The 27,288-nt window shown below is 37.8% G+C and overlaps 1 protein-coding gene across 10 annotated transcripts in view; it reads left to right on the top strand.

Moving 5' to 3' along the window:
* The first annotated feature begins 1,372 nt into the window (after positions 1-1,372).
* The window catches only part of KATNAL1 (katanin catalytic subunit A1 like 1), a 77,812-nt gene continuing 51,896 nt past the window's right edge, over positions 1,373-27,288 (top strand). The window contains exons 1-4 of one of the 10 annotated variants that reach the window (XM_045978398.1): positions 2,995-3,111; positions 7,729-7,802; positions 22,314-22,489; positions 24,478-24,638. In XM_045978398.1, the coding sequence (XP_045834354.1) occupies positions 22,328-22,489; positions 24,478-24,638 (323 nt within the window). In that variant the 5' untranslated portion in view covers positions 2,995-3,111; positions 7,729-7,802; positions 22,314-22,327. Of the gene's footprint in view, positions 2,740-2,994; positions 3,112-3,206; positions 3,316-7,728; positions 7,820-22,313; positions 22,490-24,477; positions 24,639-27,288 lie in introns of those variants that run through there. The other 9 variants (XM_045978402.1, XM_045978403.1, XM_045978396.1 and 6 more) reach the window with 9 other exon arrangements.

Genomic DNA, 27,288 nt, shown 5'->3' with positions numbered 1-27,288 from the left:
TCATTATTGCTATTAAGTATTAACTCAGATTTTGTTCTGGATTTTATTGCTTGAATGCTGTGATTACTTCTGCACAGTATCACCTATGATCATGGAGACTTTAGTTTTTCTTTCTCTTAGACATCGGGTTCAGCTACTGTCGAATGCTTCCTCATTTATACTGAATAGTTTTCATAATTGAAACCATTGTGCAGGTAGCCTAAACAGGTCATATGCATAAGCTCAATATTTACTGAGTATACTTTGGGCTGAATCAAATACAATTTGCGGATATATACTGAGCTGAAACATATGATTTTAATAGGCAGCACTAGAGTTCCTTTTGGGGCAAGTACTTTGTGTAGGAAAATACTTTGATGAACAGTTTAAGAATGGAAAGTGGTCCTGAAGGTGTAGATTAGGAGACAGATAAAACTAAAAGTATTGTGTAAAGAGAGAAAAGAGGAGGAGAAAGAGATGGGACGGGGGAGATGGTGGTTAGTGCAGAGTTGCAGTTTTCTGCTGGAAAAAAAAAAAAAAAAGGGGAGTTGGTGGATACCTATGCCATTGGGATACTGAAGGCCTTCCAAGACCAGGGAGTCCTAGCGTTAGGTTATTGGCAGCCTTCATTTAAAACTCCAGTTGCTCCAAACCTTCGGAGGAGCCTGCTCTACAAACAACCAAAGAAAAGGGTTTGATTTCCAAACTGTGTGTAGCAGGAGAGAAAAGAGTTGCAGAAGGTGAGATATGAGAGAGTCCATGTGTTCAGAGAAAAACAAGAACTCAGAGCCATGACCCTGAGATTGTAACTGCCTCCCTCCCACTCTGGTGGTGGGGGGAATGTACAATCTTGGAGAGAACATTGGCCTTTCCACAGGAGGTGGAAAGGGACTTGAGTCTATTTCAACAAAATTTCTGTGGACAAGGTGACCCCGACTGAGAACTGGATGACATACACATAAGTAGCTTGCTATTTTCAGTCATAATTTCTCAAGAGGCATTTATTGGTAGAAAACGACAGAGTAATCCCCCCTCCCACTTCCTCTATTTACTTAAATCTCTAGGTCTCATTTTCCACATCTGCAAAATCTGGAGATTGGAAAACATCTCTGTGGTCTCTATTAGGGTCTACATTTCTAATTATAGTCTCACAGATGCAGAGAACAGATTGGTGGTTGCCAGAGGTGTGGGGTGGGAGTAGTGGAGTGAAATGGGTGATGATGGGAGTCAAAGGGTACACATTTTCTTTTTGAATATTTTATTTACTGATTTTGACAAAGAGAGAGACAGCTGAGACCTGGAACACAAGCAGGGACAGTGAGAGAGGGAGAAGCAGGCTTCCCTCCCCACCCGAGCAGGGAGCCAGATGAGGGTCTCCATCCCAGGACCCTGGGACCATGACCTGAGCCAAAGGCAGATGCTTAACAACGGAGCCACCCTGGTGCCCCGTACACATTTTCTGTTACAGAATAAATAAGTCCTGGGGGTGTATGTACAGCCTGGTGACTAAATTTAACAACGCCGTGCTGTTTATTTGAAAGTTGCTTAGACTGAAATTATTTTTTTGTTCTTTTCTAGAGGTTCATTTACTCACAGTGAAATGTACAGATTTTACACCTACCATTCCATGAGTTTTGGCAGCTGTACATACCTCTATAACTTAAACCCTAAGCAGGATGTAGAGCTTTTCCATCACTGCAGGAAACTCCCTCTTCAGTCACACCCACCCTCACCTCCAGGCTACCATTCCTGACTCTGATCACAAAGGAGTAAATAACTGAATGCCAGTCTTTGTTTCACAGCGCTCCCCCAGTCTCAGTGCCTTTATTTCTCACAAGCACGGCGCGCTAGACATCATCTCCACGTTGCAGGTTAAAATGTTCAGCATCAGAGCGTGTAAGTCAACTGCCCCTGGTTAACAGCTACCCAGTGTAAGGGCAGGACGTGAACCGAGAAGCGGCTTTTAGGCGCCCGCGCGCTCAACCTGTCTCTGCGGCACTGCATCTCTGAGACGGGTCTCGGGAAGAGTCCATAAACGGTTACCTCGGAAGTATGACACATCAAAAATTCAGCCGTAATCAGTGCCACTTACAAGTTCTCAAACGTCCTTAATAATCCTTTAGACCGTACGCATACGCCTTACTAAAGGATTCGTTTCCATCCCACTCCTCAGAAAGTGGTAGAAGGGTGTGAAAGATTGCAAATTCGGTCTTCCTGGTAAAAACCCCAGAAAGGGTGGTTCCGGTTCCAGAGCCGGCGGGGGATGCCCGCAGAGGCGGCGGGGGAGGGGCCGGACCGGACGACCTTTAAAGAGCCGGGCGCTGAGCCGCTCGGGCGCTCCTTCCTCTGACGCCATAGGCAACCTCTCAGAATAGAGCGGGCACCAACGCTCTCAGCCGATGGCACAGGACACGCGTCCTGCCAACGGGATTGGACGCTGCCGCGGCAGGGCTCAGTGGGCAGTACCCGAGTTCTGTTAGTCACTCGTCCTCAATGTCACCGTCTCCCTCTCCCAGACGCACCCTTATGCCTCCCTTCCCCCTCACCCGGGTGGGGTTCCCAGGCTCCTCCCCCGAGTGACTTGGAGCCTCCGCGGTCCCCCCACCGCTCGCTCGGCCTGAGGCTGCCATGGCAACTGTACGCCGCCGCCACCGCCTCTTCACGCACGTAGGGAACTAACGGACTCGGCGGCGGCGGCGGCCGGTGCCCCACCCCCACCCGGACGGCCTCACCAACGGCCGGCCGACCTGCGGCACGTAGGTAATGAATCAGAAGGAGACGGGCGCAAGCAGGAGAGCAGATGGTGGCGTGTTCAGGTTGACAGCCCCACCCGGTCTCCCGCTGCCACGGCAGTGCGGCGGCACGCGTCCTGGGGTGCCGTGAGGGGAAGTGGAGAACAGTGGGAGCGCGAGGCTCGCGGGGCATTATGGGGATTGTAGTTTAGCGGCTCCATAGGCTTGCGGCCTTGGCGGGATGGCCCGGACCGGCGAACTACAAAGCCCGGCGGCCCTGACCGCTGGGAAAGACCGATAAACTTTAAGCGGACCGGGAGAGAGAAAAATCTGTCTTTGTGGTGCAGGGGCTCTTGGGTGGTCGCGGAACTGGGCTCTGCGCTGGGAAAGGGAAGTGGAGGTGAGACTTGGGCTTCCCGCCCTGCCGTTTGGCCCGCCCCGGCTAACTGCGCTCAGCCCCACCCCGACGGGGCTGGGCCACCGCCCCGCCTGGTCTCAGGGATGAGCAGCCGCCCCAGCTGCAGGGCCTCGGGCCTGCGGCGTCTCTGACCCTCCCAGGTTGCTGCCTCTGGGTGCCGAACCGTATGTATGGCAGGCATTTGATGTGAGACCCGAGAAACTGTTTTTGTTTTTGTTTTTTTTTTTTTTAAACTGGCCTTTCTCCTTTCCCTAATACGTTTATTTCTAGGTATTTAATTATATTTATTCTTAAGTAGCTCAGAGGTGTTTGCATATTAAATCCATTAATAATTACTCAAAGGGCGTTAATGCTTAAAGATCAAGTGTAGAAGTAGAGATGCCATTATATAGTAGCATCTTTTTTTTTTAACCGTTTTGCCTTTTGCATTTTATTTATTGAGGGTCAAGATTGCAAAATGAGTACCCCTACACCCCTACTTACTAGCTTGAATATTGCCTTCACATACTTTGATTCTATTTTGAAGATTAGTTTAACTTTAACTTACTAGTTATTATTGTTATTTTTAGTAGTGATTTTTAAAGCACAGACTTTTTTTTTATTTTTAGCAGTGGGTAGTAGTAATTATTTTCTTTGGTATTTCATTGTTCTCAGAATTTCTCAGGAGCATATTTTCAAAATGAAAAATGCCATGTTCTACTTAAAAAAAAATTATTCTGCAGTACACCTTAGTCCTTAGAGTTTGCTCAGGTCCTGGTGGTAAGGAAGCCAACACAGATTTAGAAAACCTGCCTTAATTACCCTTTAAAATTTTTTCAACAGGGAGATGACCATCCTAGAAATTAGGTATTTTATATAATATCTAGAAAAATTGTTGATAGGACAGTGGGCTTATTTTGTGTGTGTTAGGTTTTTGTTTTTGTTGTTTTTTTTTTTGTTTGTTTGTTTTTTTTAAATTAGAGAGGGAGCAGGGGAAGGGGCAGAGAGAGAGGGCGGGAGAGAGACTCTTAAGCAGACTCCGGCTTTATCTCAGGACCCTGAAATCATAACCAGAGCTGAAACCAAGAGTCGGATGCTTAGCTGACTATACCACCCAGGCACCCCTGTTTGTGTTTTTTAAACAAGAAGACAACACAAGGCCACTACAAAATCCCCCTTTTCTCTATTACAATGAGGCTGACTTGTAAGTTTTACTTAAAGTACCATTTTTGTACAAGGAGTTGGAAAGTAAATTTTAAAAGACCCTTAGGAAAAAAAAATTGAGGCCTTAATGGCATATAGTACAGGGGTTGGAAGCATATTATTTGTTTATTCAAGATTTGTTAAGAACCTATGATATTGTAGGTGTTATACCTGGTAGTGGTAATAAAAATATAATAGAAGATAGTCTGTGTTCTGCCTGAGCAAATAGTCATGTTATCACAGTAGTATGAGAGGAATAGGTACAAGTTGCTAAAGGAGCCCAGAGTGGAAATAAACAGTAATATAACAGTAATATTTATTGAATACTTTATTTCAGTGAGGCACAGTACAGTATTTTGCATGTAGCCCATTATGTAATCCTCATAAAAATCCCTAGCTACTGTTACTTAGGTTGAAGAAACAGATTTAGAGATCTTGTTCAGAGTCATAGCTGATAAGGTTTGAACCTGGGATTTCAACCCAGGTGGGTCTAATTTAAGTCATGATCTCAACCACTGATGCCATTCTCTGTACCCATTGGTAGAAAGAACTTGACCTGTCTAAGGAGATTGAGGGAAGTTTATAGTATGATGTGACATTTGACTTCAGCTAAGTTAAGTTGACTAACCTTTCACTGGGAGAGAAGGTGAGGAAAGTGATTTTTTTTTTTTAAGATTTTCTTTATTTATTTGACAGAGATCATAAGTAGGCAGAGAGGCAGGCAGAGAGCAAGAGGGGGAAGCAGGCTCCCTGCTGAGCAGAGAGCCTGATGCGGGGCTTGATCAGAGGACCCTGAGATCATGACCTGAGCTGAAGGCAGAGGCTTAACCCACTGAGCCATCTAGGTGCCCCTGAAGAAAGTGATTTTAGGGACATGGCACAACAAAAGCAAAGGATAGATTCCAGAGTTTTGTGTTTGGAGAATCCTAGGTCATTCTGATGCCTGAATCCTAGAGTACTTGTAGTGTAGTTGGGGGAGAGGTTAGAAGAGAACTCGGTACCGTGACTTTTTTTTTTTTTTTTTTTTTTTTTGCCAACATAGGGCAACCATTGAAGAATTTCAAATGTAGTGTTAATTGGGTTTGTATTTTAGAATGGTAACTCCAGCTGAAGTTTGGAGAGGGGAGAATAGAGTGGTGTAGGGAAACCAGTTTTAGGGGAAAAAAATGTACAATAGGAAAATGAAGATACGTCTGAACTAAGCAGTTGAGGTTATGGTAGACAGGGATTGTAGAAACATTTAAGGGATAAAATTGATATCACTTTACTTGGGGGCTAGAAAGTTTTGGAACCCTAAAATAAATGATTTCTAATTTTCTGGCTGGGATGTTTGTGAGGATAGTGAAACCATTTATTTGAGAGGAGGAAGAGCAGGATTTTGTTGGAGTTAAAGATCCGTTCAGTTCTGAGCATTTATTCAAAGTTCCTGTGGGATATTGAGGGTAGGATGCATTTGGATCTGGAGCTCAGGAGAGAGCCCATTCACGGTTGGAGGTGGGGATTTGCATGTGTGGAAGTAGTTGAAATTACAGGAGAAAGTGGATCAGCTCACATTGGAGAAATGCGTAGAAATGAAAAAGGAAAAATTTTAATATGGAACTCTTGGGAAGGAACAGCATTTCGGGTGTGTGTGCATGTGTGCCCATGTGTGTGTGTTGGGGCGGGAGAGTGGGACCATGTTTGAAAGGAAGTGGGAAAAGTGCCTACAAATGAGACTGAGAGGTTGGGAGGCAGAGAATAATCAGAGTGAGCATGCATTAACAAATGACAAAGGAGAGGAAAGAAAGAAGCAGGAATGGACCAGAGTATCTTGTGTCTCAGAGAGGGCAAGTGAGGTAAAGATTGAAACATGTCCAGTGGATTTGGTGGCTGTAAAGTACTTCTAAACTTCTTTGCAAAAATGAAGAGGAATGTGAGCATAGGCTGCTTGAAAAACAAGTTCAAAAAGTTTAAAAATTTTCCTTGATAATACATATACAAGAGAAAATAAAATAATGAGCTCCCCATGTAGTTGTCACTTTCCTTGAAGAATGAACACATAACCAATTTTGTTTCATCTGTTACTCCTTCCTGCAAATGGATTATCTTAAAGCTAAACTCAGATATTACATCTTTTTATCTGTAATTATTTCAGTATGTATCTTGAAAATTAAGGGGTTCTTGGCTGGCTCAGTCAGTAGAGTGAGCAACTCTGGATCTTGGAGGTGTGAGTTCAAGCCCCACGATTGGGTCTAGAGATTACTTAAATGAATAAACTTTAAAAAAGAATTAAGGATTCTTAAAACCCTGTGATATTATGCTACTTACTTGACAGTACTTCCTTACTATGAAATTTCCAGGCACACTTCTCTTTTTAAAGAAGTTTGACTCTGAAGAAAAGAAACAGATGAGGCAGTAACTAAAAAGGGTTTGTAGGTTTTCTGTTTTCTGTTTTTGTTTTTTTAAAGACTGATAAACTATTAGGGAAAGAGCCAATAAAGAGGAAGTGTTTGCAGATGTAGAAAATAGAGGAGATAGCTGTTAGAGGACTCTGAAAATTCAGGCAAGGATGGGATGAGGAGGGTAAAAGAATGTCTAGAATTAGTTATATTGTGTAAGTATCAACTAAGTGCCCACTGTGATCCTAGGCAGTGTGCTGATGTAGACAGGAGGAGAGAGGCACTGAAAAGGAGAGAAGTGAGAATATAGATAATTTATAAGTTAGAGAGTTCAAACTTACGATCTCTAAGAGGTAGATAGGAATCAAGGTCAATTGATGAGAGGAGATTGGGTTTAGGAAAGGAGAATGGTGGAGATTTGGAAAAGCCACTGTAGAGAGCTAGAACGGGTTAAGAATGGTTTTGTCAAGCTGAGATTAGAATTCAGTAATTTTCAATGACAGCAAAACACAAGGTTGTGTGATTTCCGCGCCCCCCCCCCCCCTAAATTTCGATTTACTATGGGAGAGCTTAAAATACTGAGGAAACCAGTAGCTTAATGTGTTACTGAAGAGAAGAGAATCCAGGCCAAGAACTTACAATTGAGTATTCTTAAACAACTTTATATTTATTCATTTAACTGATAATTATTATCTATTTTGTATAAATATCACAGTGAAATTAGAAAACTCCTATGGATCCTTTGGATTAGTACTTTATACTTTATTTTCTCAACATGCACAGTGGTATTCTTTTTTTTACTGACTATGGTACAGTGGAAGGGGTCAGATATATCTGTTGTCAATTCTGGAACTACAGCTTCTTTTCTATGTAATCACAGGCAAGTTTCCCAACCTGTCTCCTTACTAAAAAAAAAAAAAAAAAAGAGAGAGAGAGTAATACTATTTATAAGATTTTTGGGAGGAAAAGACAGTTTAACGGAGGTAAACCCTAAGTGCCCAATGACTGAACACCTTTCTCTTCCCTCTTTCCCCCATAGCAACGATGTGCCAGGATTGTCAGTCCTGTTTGACGAGAGGCCTTGTTCTGTGACTACCTGATCATATTAAGCAGGTAGTTCAAAGCAGTAGGTATATTACAAAATAATGATTTGTTCTATAAAAGGATTCATCAATTACTCTTTTAAGTGAGGCTTCCTTAAATGCCATAAAATGTTTTTTTTGTGTAGACCATTAATAATATTAACATCTTTGCCTTGGTTTCATCTTCAGAGAAATTTGGAATTCTGCTGCATGATTTTCCAGTAGCTCTAAATTTCTTTGACTATATCTCATTTCTGGACTGATTTATATTATGATGTCACTAATTTTGAACCTCAGTTTATAATATGGAAATATATATATTTTAATGTACTCAGCATTATTTCAAACACTTTTTTCCTCCTAGATAATTATACTCATATATGGCAGGCCTAGTGAAATACTGCCTTAGAATACTTAGTAACTTAGGTGTATACAGGCATTAGCTAGAAAAATTAAGGCATAGATTGTGAGAGGAGTGAAAAAAAAAAAGTGTTTTCCAAGGCGAGTTGTTTAATGTCTTTAGATGTGTTTAGATGTCTTTGTTTCTTTTGCTATGGATGGTTTGATTATGGCCCTATTTGAAGGTATGGAGATGGAATAAATGACCTTTTAAGTCCCTTTCCAACTTTGTAATTCTTAATTACTGATTGTCCATTAATAATTGTTGACTAAAAGCTCCTGTTAAGCAGCCTGTTAAAAAGTGAGTTTTATTTATTTTTTAAGTTTTTAGTTAAATTCCAGTTAGTTAGGGGCACCTGGGTGGCTGAGTCTGTTAGGTGTCTGCAGTTGGCTCAGGTCATGATCCTGGAATCTTGGAATTGAGCCCCCTCATGAGGCTCCCTGCTCAGCAGGAATCTGCTTCTTCCTCAGCCGCTCACCTCGCTTGTGCTCTTTCTCTCTCTCAAATAAATAAAAATCTTAAAAAAAAATTACAGTAGTTAACATATAATGTGTTATGAGTTTCAGGTGTACAGTAGTGATTGGACACTTCCACACAACAACTGGTGCTTAGCACAAGTGCATTTCGTAATCTCCTTCACCTGTTTCCCCCGTCCTCCCGTCCATTTCTCCTCTGGTCGCCATCAGTTTGTTCTCTGTAGTAAGAGTCTGTTTCTTCCTTTGCCTCCCCCTCAGCTTTTTCCCCCTTTGCTTGTTTTTTGTTTCTTGAATTCCATCTATGAGTGAAGTCATGGTATTTGTCTTTGACTTATTTCGCTCAGCATGGTCATGTCATTTCAAATGGCAAGATTTCATTATTTTTTAAAAGTGAGCTTTAGTTTGAAATTTTTATTCTTTCTAATTTTTTTGGTATGAAGATATTTTTTGTAAATGCTTCTGTAACTTATAATCATGTCTGTGTAACTTCAACTTCATTTCATTTATTTCAATAGCATGTTCCTTCATTCTCTTTGATTTCTCTGTACCCATGAGTATCTTAAACTTAAGTATTTTTACCTTTCTGATGATTTTCCCTTCTTCCATTTTTCTTGGTGAATATGGGCCTTCTGTATACGTGGGTGTTTGCTAAATGGGGTAGGTGTTTACTGAATAGTATAGAATGGATGATGGATGTATGAGTGAATAGATATGATAATATTAATTGATTAATGACTACTTGGTAAAGTAATGTGATGCAGACAGTGTTTTGAAAGGTTTCATGTAATATCTTTCAAATACCTTGAAATTAAGGGCAGTAGTATTTAATTATATAGACAACTGGAATAAAATACATTATTTCATCTCTACTAGCTAGTCTTTTATTTTTTATTTTTGGATTAACTATATAACTTTGAAGGAGTTGATGTATTTTGAAGGAATTTGAGCGGTAGAGTATAATGACCCAACAGTACAGGCTCTGAGTTTAGACACATCCGGGTATAAATCCAGCTGGGTGTTTAAATTCTTTAAAGCCTCAGCCTCCTCTTCTATTAAATGGGGGGAACCATTTTTTTTTTAGTAGTGGGATGCGGATTAAAGGAGATAATGACTAGACAGCCATTTTTATCATATTTCCTCACACGGAATAAACATTCAGTGAATGTTATTTCTATGTTAAAAGGGTACTTAAGTACTTAAGATAAAATACATAGTTGAAGCTGCCATCTTGACACAGAATGACGGGTATAAACATTGTCGGTGCCTCAGTGTTGTAAAGAATTGAGTACCTGGGCAGAAATTACTGTTGAGGCTACTTTTTTAGAAACTTAAGCTCTTACAATGATCGCTTTAGATTCTTTTATTTTGTACGGACAGTCATTTTTCTATTCCCTGAGCATTTGAGAAGTGAGCTTAGGTAAGGAAACAAATGAAAAGACTTGGTTGCTACAGACACTTTTCCTGTTTTCTCTGAGTTTGTGATGAAGTCCTATTCTCCATTATTCACGGCAAGCTACAGTCCTTGAGCATATAGCCCATTATCAAGAAATGGGAGGTATTGTGGCTTTCAGAATAAACTGTTTTGGTGACTAGTATTCACATAGTGGATTAATTTATTGCTATGAAAACATAGTTCAAAATGCGGTAATTTGAGCTGTTGTGGTTATGTGTTTTTTTAATTACTTGAATTTATAGCTGTCATTGTGTGAAATAGACTGGACTTTGGCGATTTCAATAAACTTTTTATTTTTTTAAGTATGTAGAGGCTGAACATTGGTAGAATTCAACATGATACAAAATGCTTAAAATCAAGTTTGATTTGTTGTTTTGCTACCACAGTTCCAACTTGTATTATTTTGTTCACATTACTGTAGTTGAGGCTGCTTCAGTGTTTTTGAAATAAATATTTCAGGAATTTGCAACTCATAGAAGGAAAAGGAACATTCTGAGAGAATTATGGAAGTGTGAGAATGAAAATAGCTTAAAGCAATATTTTTTAAAGCTTCACACACATTATAAGTATAACTGAATTAGATATCACTCGCTCATCCTAAAAAATTAGTTTGAAAAAAATCTTTTCTTTCTCATTTTAAAACCACAACTGTGGAGACAAAAGAATTATTTGTGACATCTTAAGCAGTTTAGGCTTCTCAGTATAAGCTAGTTTTTTTTTTTCCCAAACATGTGCCTTAGTCTTGGTATGAGATAAAAATCCAAGTATGTTGGGAGAGAAAGCTCTGTGTGAGAGAGACAGAGAGAGAGAGAGAGAGAGAGTGTGTGTGTGTGTGTGTGTATGTATGTGTGTATTGTGGGAGAAGGTAGTTCAAAAGAGAAGAAAGTGTGGCTGTAGATGTAATGTAGCTGAAGAGAGATTGGAACCAGGATTTTATTTGATTTGTTAGCGTTAGATATGAGTCTTAAAGAGATAAGTCATAATTATGTAGGACCAAATGAAACAATATTCTTATTGGTCTGAGCATGAACTTGAAGAGTTCTTCTCATTCTGAGCATGGAACTCTCTTTGAACAAAGAACTCTCTTTGAAGATACTCGTTGGATCGTTCTGTATAGGACAATATTACTGGATCAGTTCAGTAAATACTGTAAGAAGATGCTGAATTCATTTTTGAATAAGTGATAATCTCAGAATAAGAGAAGTATTGTCAAGCATGACATTGCTTAAAGCAGTTCATGCTTTTTTTAGATGTTACCTGACATTTTAAGTCCTAGAAACTTCTGGGGCACCTGAGTGGCTCTGTTGAGCATCTGCCTTCCGGCCCAGGTCATGAGCTCAGGGTCCTGGGATCAGCCATGGCTCAGGCTTCTTGCTCAGCGTGGAAGCCTGCTTCGCCATCTGCCCCTCCCCACTGTTTGTGGTTTTTTTTTTTTTTCTCTCTCTCTCTCTGTCAAATAAATAAAATCTTTGGGAAAAAAAAGAAAGTCCTAGAAACTTCTAATTTATATTAAAGGAGATTTTTTAAAAACCCTCTTATTTCAAGATTATGGTTCAGAGTAACTAAAATTGTGGTACAGCTTCTAGGAATTTATTTCTTCTTATTTTTTAATATTTGAGAGAGAGAGAGCATGCTCTGAGAGAAAGTGTGAGTGGGGTGGGGGGAGGGGGAGAAGCAGGCACCCTGCTGAGCAATCATGACCTGAGCGGAAGGCAGCCACTTAACCTACTGAGCCACCCAGGCTCTCTGCTGGTAGGCGTTTATAATGAAAACTGGGTCAGTTGATTTCTTGTTGAGGAAAAATTAGCTGCTCTAAACCTCTGTATTAATGTTGAGTGTGGAGTAAAGATAATAGCTTACATTGATTCACTGCTCTTTATTTGCTAGGAAGGATGCTAACTTCACATTTAGTTTTTAACTTTATGATGATAAATATTGTTTTCCTATTGTATAGATACAGAACTAAGATCTAGAGAAATTACACGTTTGCCTGAGGTCACAACTAAAAATTTGTGGTGCCTACATTTATAATCAGTTTTTTCTGCTTGCAATTTTTATATTGACTTCACACTTGAATAGTTTAGTTTGGTATACTATTCAGTGTTGCAATTCCCTCACCCCCACCCGCCTTTAGCACTTGGAAGTTGTAATTTCACTGACTCTAGGTTTCCATTGAAACCTAACTTTTGAAAAGTTAGCTGTCTTTTTTTTTTTTTAAGGTATTGTAGTATTTCTTTTTATTGCTTTTAACATTCTTTAGTTTTATTACCTTGTCTCTAGGTGTGGACTTATTTTTATTTATTTAAATAGTTAGTATTGTCCCTAGATTTTGGAAATTTCTTAGTCATTATCGCCTGGATATTTTCTCTTTTTTTCCTTCTGGAATTCATAATAGACATATCATGGACCATCTCTTTCTATTCTCTGCATTTCTTATCTTTGCTTACTTACTTTGTCTCTAAAAGCTGAATTCTGGACAATTTCTTCAGCTCTGTCTTCTGTTTCTTGATTCTTTTTTTCATCTGTGTCCAATCTGCTATTTGCTTATTAGTTCATTGAGCTTTTAATTTCAATGACTATTTTTTTAAAATATTTTCTTTATTTATTTGACAGGCAGAGATCACAAGTAGGCAGAGAGGCAGGTAGAGAGAGAGGAGGGGAAGCAGGCTCCCTGCTGAGCAGAGAGCCTGATCATGACCTGAGTGGAAGGCAGAGGCTTTAACCCATTGAGCCACCCAGGTGCCCCTATTTTTTTTTAATGCTAGAAGTTTTGAATCTTTTTTGTATCTGTCTATTCATTTTTTAATGTGTTTTCTATGCTTTTAAATATACTTATTTTGTAGTAAATAAAAGGTTATCATGTGCTTTAGATAATAACATTAATTCTGCTATACGTTGTACCGTTTAACTCTGTCTTATGGTAGATTGTATCTTTTTTTTTGTATCTTGAAGTTTTAGATCTAACCTCCATGGAAATTCTGTGAGGCTTGGGAAAAGAATATGTGCTGTACTTTTTTTTTTTTCCCTTGAAAAGTGCCTATGGAGAACTGATGAATAAATAAATTTTAACATTTCCATATAATGAGGTACTGCTCAGCAGCAAAAACATGCAGCATTTTCTTAATGAAAGAAGCCAAACGCCAGAATACACACTGAGTGATCTATTCATGTCACATTCTAGAACAGACAAAAATATGTGAACAGAAGAATACATCATGGGGGTAGAGATTGACTGCAAAGTGGCAGGAAGGAATTTTCTGGGGTGATGGTAATGTCACAGTGGTGGTGGATATGCAACTGTATACATTTTTCAAAAGAAATCAAATCCTACAACTTAATAAAAGTTATAGCTCAATAAAACTGATTTTTAAAACTCAGGTAAGGGGTACCTGGGTGACATAGTCGGTTAAGCATCTGACTCTTGGTTTCAGCTCAGGTTGTGATATCAGGATTGTGAGATCTTGTCCTCTGTTGGGTTCTGCACTCAGCATGGAATCTGTTTGAAATTCTCTCTCCTTCTTCCTCTGCCCCTCCCACTTGTGCATGTGCTCTCTATCTCTCAGATAAATCAATAAATCTTAAAAAAAAATTTAAAAAGCAGGCAAAACTCATCAAGGATCCTTCTGGAGTACTGTAAATGTTCTGTGTTGTGATGTGGGTGTTACCTGGATGCCCCAGTATTAAAATTCATTGAGCTGTACATTTAAGACTTTTGTACTACTATATAAGTTATATACTTCAATAAGAAAATGCGGAAGGAAAAAATACTCTAGAGAAAAATCAGAATGTAAATTGGAGAAAATCTTGAAGAAAGTAGAGCCAGAGGACAAAGAGATGGAAAATAGGAGAGAAGGGGTAAGAAAATGGGAGGACCAACCTAGGGTCCAACATCTGAATAAAAGGTGTTCCAGAAAAAAAAGAAAAAATGGAAAGAAATCATCAATGGAATAATTCAGACATTTTCCTAAAATTAAAGACATTAATTTCTAGATTGAAAGAGTCCCAAATAGACCATTTCAAATACATCATCAACAGTTTTTGAAAGCCTGTGCAAAAGAGAAGATCCCACAGACTTTCAGAAAGGGGAACAAAACAGATGATGCATAAAGGATCAGTCTTTTGAACTTAATTGAAGCCTAGAAGGTAGTAGAGCAGTACCTTCAAAATTCTGAAGGAAAATTATTTGCAAACTAGCATTCAGTAGCCAAACTATCACTAAACTATGAAGGTAAAATAAAGGTAGAATAAAGGCTCAAAAACTGTACCTCCCATATATGGAAAATGTGTTCCATAAAAGTAAGGAAGCAAACCAAGGAAGAGAAAGACATAGACCAAAATAATTAAGTAAATAAAATCAATCAATCAATCAATCAATCAACACAGAAGAGGCAAAGGGACTCCACTCCCCAGCATGAAACTGATACCAAGTTAAACAGTTTTGAAAAGTAGATAGAGTGTCTTCCTTCAGAGCAAAGGTTAGGCTTGCTTATAGTCTTGGAAGAAAGTGATAGTATCTTCCTTTGGAACAAAGGATAGGTTCCGTATAATAGATTGGGTTCCCTAAACTGAGGATTCCTCTCCTGTAATGCAACCTACTGTATATGATGATATCAGCCAGTCCATTGTGCATTGCCTTATGGCAACTGGGGCTTGAGGAAATGGTGCCCCCTCCCTCCCTATGCCCTGGGTTGTCTTCTGAAAGTTTTATAGTTTTAACTTATGTTTTGGTCAATAATTCATTTTGAGATAATTTTTGTATCTGATGTTAAGAGTTGAGGTTCAGTTTCTTTTTGCATATGGATTTCTGGTTGTTTCAGCACCCTTTTTGGGGAAAAAAATTGTCCTTGTTGACTTGCCTTGACAACTTTGTGAGAAATTAATTGGCCATATATGTATGGATCTGTTTTGGACTGTCTAATTTGTTCCATTGGTCTGTGAGTCTTTCTGTATGCCAATACCTCACTGTCTTGATTGTTACAACTTTATAGTAAGTCTTGGGAATCAGATAATATAAGTTGTTTTACTTTGGCAAACTGTTTTGGCTATTCAGTGCCCTTTGTATTTCCATATAAATTGTGAAATCAGCTTGTCAGTTTTTACAAGAAAGGCTGCTGGAATTTTATTTGGGATTGTATTGACTCTATAGATCACTCTCAAGAGATTTGACATCTTACCCTATTGAATGTATCAGTTCATAAGCATGCTCACACCTGTATATCCACTAATTTAGGTCATCTTTAACTTCCCTTAGAAACTTTTGGTTGTTTTCAATATGCAGATCTTGCATGTATTTTGTGTAAACTTATCCCTGAGTATTTAATATTTTTTAGTGTTTTCATTTTTGATTTTTGTTTTCAATTATTCATTATTAATAAGTAGAAATGCAGTTGATTTTTTTGCAGTTGATTTTTTAAATATTGACTTTGTGTCCTACAACATAATAGCTTTTGAGTTACAAAATAAATTTTGAGTTACAAAACTCACTTACTAGTTCTAATAACTATTGTAGATTCCCTAGGATTTTCTCCACTAATAATCATGTTGTAGATGAATAAAAGCAATTTCTTTTCCCATCCGTATGCCTTTTTTTTTTTTTTTTTTTTTTTACTTGATTGCAGTAGTTAGAAATTCTAGTTCTAATGTTGAATAGAAGGGATAAGAGCAAATATACGGGCCTTGTTCTTTCTTGATATTGGGGAAGAGCATTCACTCTTTCACAGTGAATATGATTTTAGCTGTGGGTATTTCACTGATGCTCTTTACTGGGTTGAGGAAATTCTCTTCTTATTTTGCTGAGTTCTTATGAATGGTGTTGATTTTTTTGTCAAAGCTTTTTATGTATCTATTGAGATGATCATATATTTCATTTCTAGTCTTCTAAAATTCTATTGACTGTTTTTTAAATGTAAACCACTTTGAAAAAAAACCACCTTGAATTTTTGATATAAACCCCTCTTTGGACATAATGCATTATTCTTTTTATATATTACTGCATTTGACTACCTAACTTTTAAAGATTTTTCTGTTCCTGAGTGGTACTTGTGTGTAAATTTCTTTTATATAATGTCTGGTTTTGGTAGCTGGATAATATTGGCCCGAAAATACAACTTGGTGGTTTTTCTTCCTCTTCTTTTTTTTCTGAGAGTTTGTTTAGAAGTGGTTTTATTTTTTCCTTAAATGCTTTGGGAGAATTCACTAGTGAAACCATTTGAATCTGAAGGGTTTGTTTGTTTTGTTGGGACGATTTTAAATTATAAGTTTTGGGGCGCCTGGGTGGCTCAGTGGGTTAAGCCGCTGCCTTCGGCTCAGGTCATGATCTCAGGGTCCTGGAATCGAGTCCCGCATCAGGCTCTCTGCTCGGCAGGGAGCCTGCTTCCTCCTCTCTCTCCCTCTGCTTTCCTCTCTGCCTACTTGTGATCTCTCTCTGTCAAATAAATCTTTAAAAAAAATAAATTATAAGTTGCATATCATTGATTGATATAGAACTATTCAGATTAATCACTCTATTTCTTCTTGAGTAAGTTTTGGTATTTTGTGACCTTTATAGAATTTTCCCATTTCATTAAGTCCTCTTTTGCCTTTTAATATTTCTAATGCTAACCCCTCCTTCATTTCTGATTTTGTTAATTTGTGTTTTCTCTTTCCCTTTCCTGATCAATATTACTAGAGGTGTATTCATTTTAATGATATTTCTAAAGAACCAGCTTGGCTACATTGAAATTTTCTATTCTTCTGATTTCGGTTCTTAAATTTATTATGTTCTTCTTCTTTTGGGTTTAATTTGCTTGCATGTTCCCAGATTTTTTTTTTTTTTAATTTTTAAAAGAAATTTTATTTATTTGAGAGAGAGAGAGCATGAGCAAGAGGGGAGTGGAAAGGCAGAGTGGGAGGGAGAACCAGGCTCCCTGCTGAGTAGAGAGCCTGATGTGGGCCAGTTCCAGGACCTCGAGATCATGCTAAGTGGAAGGCACAGGCTCAACCATCTGAGCCACCTAGGCACCCCTTCCCAGATTCTTAAGATAGAAGCTGAAAGCAGGAGTCAGCAAATAACAATCTGGGTACCAAATCTAGCCAGCCACTTTTTTTGAACGGCCTATGAACTGAGAATGGTTTTTGCATTCTTTTAATGGCTAAAAAAGTCAAAAGAGGGGCGCCTGGGTGGCTCAATGGGTTAAGCCTCTGCCTTCGGCTCAGGTCATGATCCCGGGGTCCTGGAATCGAGCCCCACATCGGGCTCTCTCTTCAGCAGGGAGCTAGCTTGCTTCCCCCTCTCTCTGCCTACTTGTGACCTCACTCTCTGTCAAATAAAATTTAGGAAAAAAAAAGTCAATAAGTAACTTGCATATCACTATTCTGTGACCATTTACTGTGGTCTTTACCCATCACGTTGAAACAAGAAAAGATGAGAAAAAAATGGACTTGGCGTATTATACTTCTAGAGTACCTTAGAGTATGGATTGTCAAATTAGATGAAAGAGTATTGATTATTATGCAGTGATACCATAGCTGTGCTAAAAGATACACAGTATACACTGACATTACCAGACTAATCACTCATCACAGTATTCCCATCTCACAGGAAAGTAATGTTTGGAAAAATTAGAAAATTTAAAAAGGAATATCTTATCATAGGAGAATTTCTTCCCCAAATTATTAACAATGAAAATCAGGCTGCACTGAGGTTAGGTTTCTGAGTGTCTCATTTGTTAGCCAAGTAAGGAAGTTGTTTACTGATGGTGGCTTAACTAAATCCTGTTTGATTGCAGTGGCCAAAGAAATGTGTCTGGAGAAAATAAACTTGTTTAAAGCTATTAGCCTTTTGGTGAGAACAGTTGCTGGAAGAGTTGAGAACATTGATAATCAATTAAAAACCAAAGCAGAGGATTTTGAGTGGTTTTCCTTGGCTTTTCTGGATTGACAGAGGTTACCAGTACAGCTCAAGCGTTGTTATTCAAGAAGTCAATTCTAAGTTTGAAGTTTTTGAAGAACTAGCTTTAAAAACAGTATTCATGGAATAATTGCAAACAAAAATATTTACAGAAAGTTCAGAAAACACTAGTTGTGTACGACCTGAGGTGGATCTGCCAGGGTTGCCAACTGATGGTGGCAAAAATACATGTAGAGCAGAAAAAGGCTTAGGTGAATGAATTTACAAAACTGTAATTTACAAAATTGTAGAGTGATTAAAAATCTATGGCTTTTTATTGTTTTATTGATCAGCAGGTATTTTGCAGAGAATATATGAATATATTGTGCAACATAGAACTTGTCATGCCTCAAGACTCAAGAGTGTTGCTCTTGTGGACTTAATCCTTGTCAGCTCCATGAATTTTTATCAGAAATAGAAGCTGAGTAGCCTGACTTGCCCTACCACACTGCAGTTCAGTGGCTTGGTAGTGGTAAAGTTTTAATTTAGTCTTTTGAGCTTAGGGCTGAATTGAGGTTTTTCTGAATGAGAGGAATTGCTCTCAACCACTGTTACTGAACATTGAATGGCTTTGGAAATCAGTTTTTGCTGCAGACTTGATCATGTTTCTTAATGTACTCAACTTAAAATTACCAGCAAAACAGTGGTTATATGGAGCTGTTTTGTGTAGCTCCGTAAAGAAGTGATGTCACTCAGATTTGCTAGAGATCATTTCTGAGCTCCATTTCAGCAGCCTTCTGAGAGACTTCGATGCAAATGCAAAGGAAATTACCATTTTACAAAATCCATTGAATTTGCACCTTAACCTTTAATTGGAAGTGATTAATCTGCAATGTAAGGACATGCTGAAAGACAAATATTAAGAATAAAGTCTGTAGATATCTTCCAAACAATGAACATGCTGAATTGAAATCATATATATGCAGTGGCACCTTTCTAGGTAAAAAGACATTTTCAGGGGCACCTGGGTGGCTAAGTGGTAAAGCCTCTGTCTTCGGCTCAGGTCATGATCCCAGGGGTCCTGGGATGGAGCCCCGCGTCGGGCTCTCTCCTGCTCTGGAGGGAGCCTGCTTCCCTTCCAACTCTCTCTTTCTGCCTGCCTCTCTGCCTACTTGTGATCTCTGCCTGTCAAATAAATGAATAAAATCTTTAAAAAAAAGACATTTTCAAACATGAAATACATAAAATCTTATTTAAAAGTAGCACTACCATATGAATGTTTGCAATTAATTAAAAAAAAAGATTTTATTTATTTATTTGAGTAGAGCAAGAGTGCGAGAGAGAGAGAGAGAGAGAGAGAGAGAGAGCGCGAGCGCGACCAAGCGCACAAGGGTTCGGGGAGGGGCAAAAGGAGAGGGAGAAGCAGATTCCCTGCTGAGCAGGGAGCCCAGTGCTGGTTTCAGTCCCAGGACCCTGGGCTCCTGACCTGAGCTATAGGCAGCTGCTTAACTGACTGAGCCACCCAGGCGCCCCTGCAATTGATCTCGACGATAGGGAACACAAATTTTGAATCTCAACTAAGTGGAATATTATACGCCTCCACAAAAGAGCTTCATTCTTACCAGGAGATGGGTTTTACAAAAAGTTGTACTCAGCAGTTATTACTATAATGTTTTGAATTTTATCAATAAAAATTACGGAAAATTTTCGCATTATTTAAGTATTTATATAATGTCCTCAATTTTACCTGTTGGCCCTTAAAGCCTAAAATAATTACTGTCCGACCCTTTGTGGAAAGAATTTGCTGGGGTGCCTGTGTGGCTCAGAGTGTCTGCCTTGGCCTCACGTCATGATCCTGGGGTCCTGGGATCGAGTACTGCATCAGTCTCCTTGCTGAGTGGGAAGCATGCTTCACCCTCTCCTCCCTCTGCCTGCTGCTCCCTCAGCTTGTACTCTCACTCTCTGTCAAATAAAATCTTAAAAAAAAAAAGGTTTGCTCACCCCTTTATGTCAAGATATTTTTATCCTGCGTAGTTGTGTACCTGCACATATTAGCAGAATTAATGTTTTGTGTCACAGTGACTTTACAAGAAAATAATACATGGAGCATCTTTGTTTCTACTGGATTTATTAATTACAACTCATTCTCTGTAATAAGACTTTATTGCTTGGTGTTAGTGTTCTGATTTGAACAGGAGGTTTTCCATGATTTCCATGTGGGTAAATCTACTGAATGCTTTGGTTTCTAACTGCAAAAGTAGTGTACTCTTTGCTGCGGTTTGATTCTCAAATAACATAGTTGCATTCTTCCAGGAACTTATGCTGGGTGAAGACAAATAATATGTCAAAAAAACATAAAGGAAACAGCTTTATTTTTAAGAATATAGTGGAAATGCCTAGAACTGGATGTGCTTAATTTTGAGGAAGAGTTTTTGAACTACTTAAGAATAGAGAGGAGGTGGAGAGAAAGGGCTAAGTAACACCAAGCTATAATTCCCTCAGGAAGGCATGGAGAAATATTTTTAAAATTTTTTAAATTCAGTTAATTTATACATAGTGTATAGTTTTAGAGATAGAGTTCAGTAATTCCTCAGTTGTATATCACACCCAGTGCTCATTACATCATGTACCGTTCTTAATGTCCATCACCCTGTTCCCTCATCCTCCCACCCCCCTTCCCCTACCAGCAACCCTCCATTTGTTTCCTTTGGTTAAGAGCCTCTTCCGTTTGTCTCCCTCTCTGATTTCATCTTGATTTATTTTTCACTGTCTTCATCTATGCTCCTCTGTTTTGTTTGTTAAATTCCACATATGAGTGAATCCATAGAACTGTCTTTCTGTGATTGACTTACACTGCTTAGCATAATACCCTCTAGTTCCATCCACATCATTGCAGATGGCAAGGTTTCATTTTTTTGATGGTTGAGTAATACTCCATTGTGTATGTACACCACATCTTCTTTATCTGTTCATCTGTCAGTGGACGTCTGGGCCCTTTCCATAGTTTGGCTATTACAGACATTGCAGCTATAAACACTGGATGCATGTGCCCCTTTGTATCTCTACATGTCTATCTTTGGGGTATATACCTAGTAGTGCAATTGCTGGGTTGTAGGGTAGTTCTATTTTTAGCTTTTTGAGGAACCTCCATACTGTTTTCCAGAGTAGCTGTACCAGTTTGCATTCCCACCAGTAGTGTAAGAGGGTTTCCGTGTCTTTGCATTCTTGCCAACATTTATTGTTTCCTGACTTGCTAATTTTCACCATTCTGACAGGTGCAAAGTGATGTGTCATTGTGGTTTTGATTTGTATGTCCCTGATGCTGGGTGATGTTGAGCATTTTTTCATATGTCTCTTGTCCATTTGTATGTCTTTGGAGAAATATGTGTTCATTTCTTGACTGGGTTAGGCATGGAGAAATACTTTGATTTTCTCTACTAAGTGGATTCATTGGTTTACTGTTCTATACAATAAGAGTAGGGCAATTTGGACTCTTCCTGGATGTTATTCTACTGTATCTCTGAACTTCCTATTCTTTGTTGTCTTGGACAGAAAGTATCTTTGCATAGGAGCCTTGGATGATTCTTGGATGGGTTTGGGAAGTCAGGAAGAAAAGTCAGAATTACTGGGCTGGACAGCTTTGGTGGAAACCGGAGGTTCAGATGATAACTCTTCTTCCTAGCATCTGTCGAAGGGAAAAGATCAGTGATAGTTATTTGCACAGACAGAAATTATAGACAAAATCATAGAATATTACAAGTTGAGGAGCAAAAAGGGCTTAGCTAGTTTAATTCTTGTTTTTTTGCTTAGATTTAAGTTGTGTGGGACAATTAAATACATATAAATTGTGCATGGACAACTATAGGCTATTCCTTTAAAATGTATTCCTTAAGTAGGACTTCTGGTTTTGGGGGCCAAAATGTTTTAGGACTAATTTCTGCAGTTTTTTCAGTGGAAAAAATATGTGATATTCAAATATTTATTACTAAATTGTCAGGAATAAATTGAATATGATCAAGTTATTTTTATTGTTATTACAACTTATGGTAATTGTAAATGGGCAGGAGAACTAGTGTCCAATTTATGTACCTTTAACATAAGTCAATAGTTCAGAGCTGTGTAATTTCTCTCTGTGTAATCTCCTTAGGTGTTCTTTCATGATATCCTTTGTACTTCCAAAATTAGAAACTTTGTTCAGTATTATAAAATGCATTCAGATAACCTCAAAGAAAGAGAACCATTTTGACTTTGAAAGTAGTTTTAAGCAGATATTTTAAAGAATAAGAAAAAATGTTCTGAAGTTGGTGCCGAAAACTCAGTAAGAAGACATTATGTATTCTGTGTAGGTCTCTGGAGGAAGATGAATTTGGCTGAGATTTGTGACAATGCAAAGAAAGGAAGAGAATATGCACTTCTTGGAAACTATGACTCATCAATGGTGTATTACCAGGGGGTGATACAGCAGATTCAGAGACATTGCCTGTCAGTCAGAGACCCGGCTGTCAAAGGCAAATGGCAACAGGTAAGACACATTCCAGTATTCAGTGAGTGAGGGCAGTCCTTCATTGTACTTGAGAGACTAGAGTTGGAGAGTTAGTCGGAGGTTCTGTAAATAGTTCTTATTTGTCCAAATACTGAAATATATTAATATATATTTAAAATGTACTCTGAATAATTTTGTCTTACTCAGTTAATATTTTATATATTTTTCATAGCTTCATGAGACATATTTTGAAGGTATTTAATTCTAATTGAATCTACTTTCAGTTTTTTAAAATTTTCACGATCAGTCACTTAGTTTTGTACAATTACAAATTTTTGATATAAGGTATTTCTACTTGCCCTTTTCCCTTTCATTTTTACATGTAGTTTTGACCCATTTCATAAAACTTTTCCTTTAAGAGAGTTTCCTCTTCTTTTGAAAGTCTTCCTACAAATACAAAGGAGTCAATAATCTAATAAAACTAATATATTTGCTGTGTCTCTTGACTGTACAACTTGATTATATACTAGTACAGTTAATAAAAACTTGAATTAGAATTTCCCCACTTATTCTTAAAACTTAAAATCCTTTTAAAATTAAAAGTACAAAGTCAAGCATTTCTTTGAAGTTTCCACTTAATGTCCTAATGCCTTTCAAGCGTTTCTTTTAATTTTTCCATGTCAGAAATTGATGTTTCACTAAGTTTTCAGGGTAAATTTGGCTTATTTTCCAACTTAAGCACTACCAAATTATTTTGAGTGAGAACAATATACTTGCTTTAACTCGAGTCGAATTTTTAATTGTGTTTTTTTTCTGTCCTACATACTAGCCACAGGCAAGAGTGGTTTATTAGCTTGGAAATATTTTGGAGAGTTTCTCAATTGTGTTAAATAGTGACCATTTCTATTTGGATATTTCTACTATGTTTATTTCCATTAGGTTCTGTAATTTCATTTCTCCCAAGTATAAATTGCAAATATTAGCAGTTGAATTTTACCTAGATTTTTCTTTTCTCTGCTTTACAGTCAAGTGTGCTTTCTGGTTAAAAACAAATTAGAATTGTTAAAATGAATTTGTAAATGTAATTTTCAATCCATTATCTGTTTGCCTTTGAAAATTAGTTTCGTCTCAAAGTTTGAAAACACAAGAATTTCCACATAGTAGGTACTCAGTGAAGTTTCTTAAATATGGAAAAAATCTTGCCTGTGAACTCAAAATGAACTTTATCCAACACTTGAAAGAATTTAAACAAGTCCAGAAGAATTCAAATTTTAGATGAAGGAGAATTTAAATAAAAGTTGTAAATGGGTGATGCTTAGTATTCGAGCACCTAAGGTTTTCAGATGCTTATGACAGGCATTTCATACTTAATGATATTAGGAGTAGGAAATGCTGGTGAAAATTCTGGCTGATAATTTTTTGAAAGCTATTTATAAATATATTAAAAGGATTTAGCGTAACATTTTAGATTTCTGGGAATGGTTAACTTGTTACTGACCTAGTTGCTTGTTTTAAATTATATTAATGGTCATCACATTCATTTAGTAGAAATAAGAGTTCCATTTTGAAAAACATATACTTTGCCTGCAAAAAAGTATGTAATGTGTTTTTTCAATCCAATTCCTACCCTCCTATCTATATTACTTTAAATAGTTTTGTTTTTTAAATATGTTGTAATGACTCAATTTGCATAGTTTGAGTGACATTGAGAAAATGTGCATTCTTTTTTTTTTTTCTTTTAAAGATTTAGTTATGAGAGATGGAAAGAGAGTGTGCCGGTGTGTGCAGGTGGGAGGGGCAGAAGGAGAGGGAGAATCTCAAGCAGACTCTGCACTGAACACAGAGCCTGACAACGGGGCTCAGGCTCATGACCCTGAGATCAGAACCTGTGCCAAAACCAAGAGTGGGACACTCAAGTGATGGCACAACCCAGGCGCCCCAAGAAAACTGGCATTCTATAGCAATTTATTACTTGACATTCATATAAACTTTAAACAGTTTACAGCATAGAGGTTATTTTCTTTAAGGTTCGGCAGGAATTATTGGAAGAATACGAACAAGTTAAAAGTATTGTCAGCACTTTGGAAAGTTTTAAAATTGACAAGCCCCCAGATTTCCCTGTATCTTGTCAAGATGAACCATTTAGAGATCCTGCTGTTTGGCCGCCCCCTGTACCTGCAGAACACAGGTAAATGGGACTTTATATTCTCTTTAGGTACTTTATAGTTAATTTTGATATTCAGAGTGAAGAGAATGAAGCTTTATTTGAATGAAGTATGAAAAAATATTTGGGGGTATGCAAATTTAATACTTGTTCAGTTTTCACACTGATAGTTTGCAGAGTTTATTTTTGATACAGAAGTAAATCATTTGTCGTGTATCTTTTAGAATTTTTACTACTACAAATCATAACAATAGAAATCTGCTGCTAGTCCTAAAATTTATCAGTTATGTGAGGTCTTTTAAATTTTCTGTCAGCATCAAAACATGGATGGCTTTTTTGCTTTAAAACTTTTTGCTTTAAAAGATTCTGACAACTTTAGATGAAATGGTGGACAAATTGGATTCATCTGGTCGGGCCTACAGCCAGTTTCCAGAGTCCTAGTGTAGAAGGAACCTTTCCATTCCTTAAAAGTTAAAGGTCAGATTCCCCAGTGTGGCATATCAGGCTCTAAGTTTATTTCCCTGTAGTGCAGCCTACGTGTCATCTACATTAAACCTGCTTCTCGTTTTTTCCTGTCTTTTTGTTTTTGCACAGTCTGTTCTTTGTTAAGGGGATTCCCATGATCCCCATCTGGGCTACTCATATTCATATTCCTTGTTCCATTCTCAGCTGAACTGTATTTTCTCTCTGCAGCCTTTCTGAGTTTGCTCAAACACAGAGCTCCGTGCATAGCAGTTACCATGTTGCATTTCTTTGTTCACAAAACTAGGAGCTTTGCTAGGGCAAGGGCCATGTTTTTATTTTCTCAAAACAAAACAAATAACAAATAACAAATTTTATTGCTAACACAGTGTTTGGCGCATAGTAGGCGTTCAGTGAACATTGAGTGAATAATTCCATTATTTTCACAATGAGGAAACTGAGGCCTGAGTTAGGCCTCAGTTAGGGTAGGCCAGGATCCGACTTTAGGGCTTTCTGGCTTTCAGTCCCCTTGATTGTGAAGTGGTATTGTGGCCAGAGTGTTGCATCATAGAAAATAAATTTTCTTTGGTCAATAGCTGTGATCATGTATTTAACTTGTTGATTTCTTGAAGTTTTTAAAAAGCATTTAAAGAGCTGTGAAAAGTGGCTAATTTATTCCTTCAGGGTTTTTTCCATTGAGTTACGGATAATTTTATGATTCCCGTTATAAAAACACTAGATGATGATTCTGAGGTCTACAACAGTACAGCCCTTTTCACAGATGTAACCACTTTCAGGTGTTTTGCATTAAGGTAACCATTATCTTCTTAAAAGGCAACATTTCAGGAGTCAAAGGCTTGTTACCGTGGAAGTTCCAAAGTAAATACCAAGGAAAAGAAATAATGCCATTTTGATTTTTCAGAACTTGAAAATTTTGTGTGATAAAATACCTGTTTTTTTCTGGAAGTCATTACTTCAGAAATATACTTCTAGTGTACAGCTAAAAGCTTGCAATAACTTTAGCTATAGCTGAGATATAACATTATATGAGTTAAGGTGTAGAGTGTGTTGATTTGAGATATATATATATATATTTATTTATTTATTTATGGTAGTTTTGATTACCATGGTAGTATTAGCTAACACTTCCATCATGTCATGTAATTATCTCTTTTTTTTTTTCTTTTCCTGGTGGGAACAATTAAGATCTAGTCTCTTACCACCTTTGAAAGTTATAATACAGTATTGTTGTATATGATCTCTGTGCTGTGTGTTAGATTTCCAGGACTTATTTATCTACTAATTGCAACTTTGTACTCTTAAACATCTTCCCAATTCTCCTCAGCCCCTGGTATTTAACTCTGTTATTACAATTTTGGTTTTTTTAGATTCTGCTTATAAGTGAGATCCTATAAGTGATATCCTATAGTATTTGTCTCTGACTTATCTCACTTAGCATAATGCCATCAAGTCCATCCATGTTGTTGAATTGGAGGGAGGATTTCTTTCTTATGGGAGGAGGATTTCTTTCTTATGAGTGAATAGTATTCCATTACATATACATAAATGTATGTTCATTCATCTGTTGATAGACACTGTATGTTATGTTTTACCTCTTCATCCATCTGTTGGTAGACACTTAAAATTGTTTTCATATTTTGGCTATTGTGCATAATGCTGCAGTGAACATGGGAGTGCATGTATCTCTTCCATATCATGTTTTCATTTCCTTTGGATATATACCCAGCAGTGGAATTGATGAATCATTTGATAGTTCTGTTTTTAATTTTTTTGATAAACCTCCATACTGTTTTCCATAGTGGCTGAACCAGTTTACATTCCCAGTAAGAGTGAAAAAGGGTTCTCTTTTCCACATTCTTGCCAACACTTTCTTCTTGTCTTCTTGATGATAGCCATTCCAACAGGTGTGAGATGATATCTCATAGTGGTTTTTATTTGCATTTTCTTTTTCCTTTTTTTTTTTTCATTTCCTTGATGATTAATAATGTTGAGAATTTTTTTCTCTAACTGTGGGCCATTTTGGATGTCTCCTTTGGAAAAATACCTATTTGATTCCTCTGCCCATTTTTGGTTTTTTGTTTTCTTTTTTTTTTAAAAGATTTTATTTATTTATTTGACACATGGAGAGAGATCATAAGCAGGCTGAGAGGCAGGCAGAGAGAGAGGGGGAAGCAGGCTCCCTGCTGAGCAG

Source organism: Meles meles, chromosome 14 (assembly GCF_922984935.1).
Source record: "Meles meles chromosome 14, mMelMel3.1 paternal haplotype, whole genome shotgun sequence".
NCBI lineage: Eukaryota > Metazoa > Chordata > Mammalia > Carnivora > Mustelidae > Meles > Meles meles.
The sequence above is the reverse complement of the archived record's forward strand: the minus strand, read 5'-3'. Positions and strand labels throughout refer to the sequence as shown.